We start from the raw sequence: 4465 nt of genomic DNA, 5'->3' as shown, positions 1-4465 counted from the left end.
AGCGGTTCCTGTGGAGGCAGTAAGTCTACTCAGAAGTCCCAAAAACCCAGCTGGCTCACGCTCTCTCACCTTCTCAGGAGCATTGATGACTCCAGTGTTGTAGCCAAACTGGAGCGATCCAATTGCAGCAATGCAAACAGCATAGATAAGGGATCCTGTTATCTGAAGAAAGAGGGAGAAGAGAAAACTTTAATTTAACCCATTCAGTCCTGTTTTCCATACAAACTGTACAAACAGCACTCCTAGCTTGGAGCTCCTTCTAAACCAGGCCAACAGACTGCAGATGTGTGCAGGAAGGCATGGTTTTATCTGCCTCAGATATCCACACTACAATTAGTAGTTGTGACTACCCAGCACCATGTAGATGTATCCAAGCTACCTTTAACCTAGCTAGCTGGCCATTGACAACATCAGTCACAGCATAATAGGGTTCAGTATGGAGCTGTATAAACCCATCCAGGACCCAGGGTACCTACTGGGATGGGATGCCCTTGATGAAGTCTCTCTTGCAGTGTCTTCATTACTATTGTTACCAAAACCAGGTAAATTTGTTTAGGGTAAGTTTGTTCAGGCATGCTTCAGTGTAGACATATGCTATATCCCTTATTCCTCTGTAGAGGTATGTGAATAGTTAATTTTGGTTTGCTAAGCTGGATAGAGAAACCAAAGCAAAATCATTCCATTGTCAGGTTTCTTCTTAAAAAATAATTTAGGTAAATCATAAAATGAAACTTTTCTCAAAACAATATACAATTGTTCATTTGGAAATTGTCAAAACAAAAGTATTTTCAACTTTTTCAAAAAATATATTCTTTTTGTTTTCGATTTTTGGGGGGACAGAGCTCTTTTTCAAATTTGACACAAATTTACAGATAGGCTCAGTTGAATTTTTCAGTGAATAAACCACTAGTCCACTACATTTCACCCATTTCTATTCACTGGAGGCCAAGAGGGGCTGGGAACATGATGGAGGTAATGCTAGCTCTTGAAGCCTTCTGCATACCGACCCATGCCCATGTAACTGGATTCTCTTGCCGAAAACCATGCATCATGCATCCTGATTGCATGGGGTCTGAAGTAAAGCAGAATCAGCCAGGAACCTGCGAAATAACAGCTATAATCCTCCACAGAAGCCATATGATATGGTCTTTTCCCTGGGTTGGCCTTCCCAGAAGAAAAAAAAAAATATCTAAACAAAACCAAGGAAGGCAGCCACACTTGTCTGTCTGGAGGATACACTGTGTTAGGAAGTATCATCCAAATGCACACATAGAAAAAGAAGCAACAAGCACCCAGTGGGTACCTGAACAAGCCACTGAAGAAAGAATTCATTTGAGACCAAAAAAGGGACTGGGGGATCAGGAACCTATCTAAGATTCAGAGAGTATTACTGATGTCCAATATAAGGAAGAAGAGTCCTCTCCTGTGTGTGCTTCCCCTGACCTCCATCCTCTATCTGTGTCTCTTTGGGAAGCTATGCTAGTGAATGGCTGTTATATTTGGCTTATCTTCTTTAATGAGAAGTAGATTTTTGCCTCTTGGCATGTGACTAAGGTATAATCTTTCATAAAGCTTCCCATGCCAGGTGACTGGAGCCTTGGATATCTGTGTCAGTGCATCTCAGTTGCACCCGTATGAGAGTGGAATCCAGTCCAAAGGGATTGGTGCTCTGTACTGTCATGAAGACCTGCATCCTTCCCAATGTGGGGCCCAGCTGCCCTGCACCAGGGCGCTGATGGTGGCAGATTTCTGTATTGCAGGCCAGAGGGCAATCACTGCCAACTTAAGAGTCTCACAATACTTGGTATTTGTTCTTCAAGCCTCCTCTACAGGAGTCAAATGAATCTCCATTTTCAATAAAATAATAAACCGAGTTTCCAAGCCCTCAGGCTACAAAGAAAAGCTTGAAAACCTGCCCCATGGGAATGGTAAAGGCCCAAAGTCCAGAAGCAAATCAGAAATGCAAAAATATGGTTTTCCTCAAGCCAATCTTGTGATTGTCGGGGGGAGACGGGGGGCACTTATGTGGGATTTTTGAGCACTTAGGGTTGGCTCTAGTAAGAAGGTGTACCCTCAACACCCCCTCCTGCCTCACACAGTAGGGGTTGGGACTCCTCCAAAGATATTGACAAGGGGAGCTGCCGGGCTCTGCTTTCACCACAGATGACTGGGACTACTGTGGAGGCCTGTTGTGGTACCTCCTTCCATTCCATACCCAGCCTCAGTCATCCTTGAGATTGCAAATGCTGCAAATTCAGAGCTGTTCCCCCTGCGCTATCATAGAAAGACTAAGAAGGCCAAGTCCAGGGCTGGTCAGAAGCTTGTATGCTGCACCAGACTCCAAATGGCACTGGTTTGGACACAGCTGCCTCACAAGTATTAACTGCTTTACCTTGCAACCACCCCAATGATGTAGGAACTATCACTACCTCCATTTTACAGACGAGGAACTGAGAACAGACAGACCAAGATACCACATCTTTAAAGGTACATGGGGCTGGAAACAATGTCTAAACCTCCCATTTTTTCATTCCATAATCACACTAAGGGCTTTGTTGTGTCATGGTTCCCTCCCTGTCCAGTTCAGGTCTCCTGTTACCTGAAGCACAGGAGGGCATGCTTTATCCACACAAATGGGGAGCACAGTGGGCACAGTTCCCTGGTGTTCTCCACCCTTTTCCATGTCATCTGCCTTTTCTAGTCTATACACATCCCATCTCTCATTTCATTACACAACATGGCCCCACCCATACCCTGAAGTAAGCAGGGCTCCAAGCTAAGGTACATTCCCTACTCCCAGTGGAGCCTCCCCAGAAGGCACCCACATAGAAAGACCAGGGTGGGATCCACACACCCTAAGGATGTGTCTGGGGTGGAGAATTCAAAGCACAACCCCTGCCCCTCTGCAGCATCACCAAGGTCCACCTGCATGTGGGTTATCCAGGGAGCCATTTCCTATCAGCTCCTTTCCCATTTTACAGCCCACAATTCCAGAAGAGTGCCACTTGTTGCTGGGCAGCTCTTTTACTCTCCTCTAAATGACCTTGGCTGAGATGCTGGCTGGCAGCTCCCTCCCTCCCCTTTTCCTCTGCTACCTTAAGAATCAGTATCCAAAGCCCCGGCTGTGCCTTCTGATGGCTACTGGGTTATTTATGCCACAAAATAACCCCCAGGTATCCTTGAAAGAGCATCAGGATCAAACAGCCCTGTTGGCTGTTGCATCCCCTCCCTCCCTCCCTCCCTCCCTGTCTCTTTCTGTGCCTCTTCCTTGCTCCCTCTTTATCTTTAATGCTCCGGAGCACACACTGTGAATCATTTCACTCCATCATCAGCAGACACAACACGTGTGGTTGCAGGTCCACAGAGATGCTGACAAAGGCTCACGAGCCCTCTGGCAGCAAAAAAGGGAGAGATCCTGCCTACCCTGATCTGTTCAGACTGGAAGATGACTTGCTTTTATCAGGGGAGGGGACCCCAGTGAGAGCCACTGTCCTTTCATTATCGTGAGTGCACCGTCATCTCGGTCCACGCCGGCCCAAACAGCTATTGCTCAGCCAGCAAAGCACATCTTGTGCCAAGTAACAAGATGCCAAAGCAAGGACAACCTGGAAAGCCAGGCCCCCACCAGGTGCAAACAAATGCCATGACTTGCAACAACCCCACAGAAACCCCTCCCTGCACATCATTCGGATGAGAAGGGGGTCACATCTAGTCCCACCCTTTGCTCAAAGCAGGACCAACCCCATCTAGATCATCCCAGCCAAGGCTTTGTCTGCCTAGAAATAAAAAACCTCCAAGGATGGCGATCCCACTGCCTTCCTCCACCTTATGTGGCGGGGGCTGGTTTTGGTGCAAGAGCTTCCCCCGGACCACAGCAAAGCCTCTGCATCCTGGGCCACTCAGCACCTCGCCCCCAGCCCCGGGGCCGGACTAACCCCGCCGGCTGGGCTGGGCTGGGCTGGGCGTGCAAAACCCCGCGGGGTCCGGCTGCTCCTCGGCTCTCTGAAGGCAATCGCGGCTGCACCAGGTGCGGCAAGAAGATGCTGGGGGAGGCCCCCGTGCTGCCCTTACCTTCGGGCGGTCCATGGTGCTGGAGCGATCCGAGCCTGCTCCCTGCCCCTCCTCCGCGGTCCTACGCGATGCGCTGCGCTGGCTGGGTCGGTCTTCGCTGCACACTCGCCCTGGGATTGATGCCACTAGTCTGAGGTTTATGACTCAAAGCCGCTATTTATGGCTTTGGTGAAGGGGCGGGGCAAGGACGAGCCCCCGCCTGTCTCGCCTGATGCTGAGAGGAGAAAAAAAAGCAGAGGTCTTGTGACCTCCCATGTCAGGATTGTACGTTTGCATCGATGGAAATTGAAACAAGCGCAGCGCCCCTTACAAGGCAGCGTCTGGCAGCTCCGCCTCCCCTGGGCTGGGGCTGCGCTTCCCGGCAGAGAGGGCCGGGAGGAGAGGGGGCGATCGG

The 4465-nt window shown here is 49.4% G+C and overlaps 1 protein-coding gene across 1 annotated transcript in view; it reads right to left on the bottom strand.

Annotated features, from left to right (window-relative positions):
* Positions 1-4190, bottom strand: part of SLC2A3 (solute carrier family 2 member 3) — a 13453-nt gene extending 9263 nt beyond the window's left edge. Inside the window, exons 1-2 of the mRNA XM_025214394.1 lie at positions 4072-4190; positions 70-162 (exon numbers count right to left, since the gene is read on the bottom strand). Of these exons, the coding sequence (XP_025070179.1) occupies positions 70-162; positions 4072-4086 (108 nt within the window). The 5' untranslated portion in view covers positions 4087-4190. The remainder of the gene's footprint in view (positions 1-69; positions 163-4071) is intronic.
* Between the last annotated feature and the right edge of the window lie 275 nt (positions 4191-4465).

Source organism: Alligator sinensis, unplaced genomic scaffold, assembly GCF_000455745.1.
Source record: "Alligator sinensis unplaced genomic scaffold, ASM45574v1 scaffold1129_1, whole genome shotgun sequence".
Classification (NCBI taxonomy): Eukaryota; Metazoa; Chordata; order Crocodylia; family Alligatoridae; genus Alligator; species Alligator sinensis.
The sequence above is the reverse complement of the archived record's forward strand: the minus strand, read 5'-3'. Positions and strand labels throughout refer to the sequence as shown.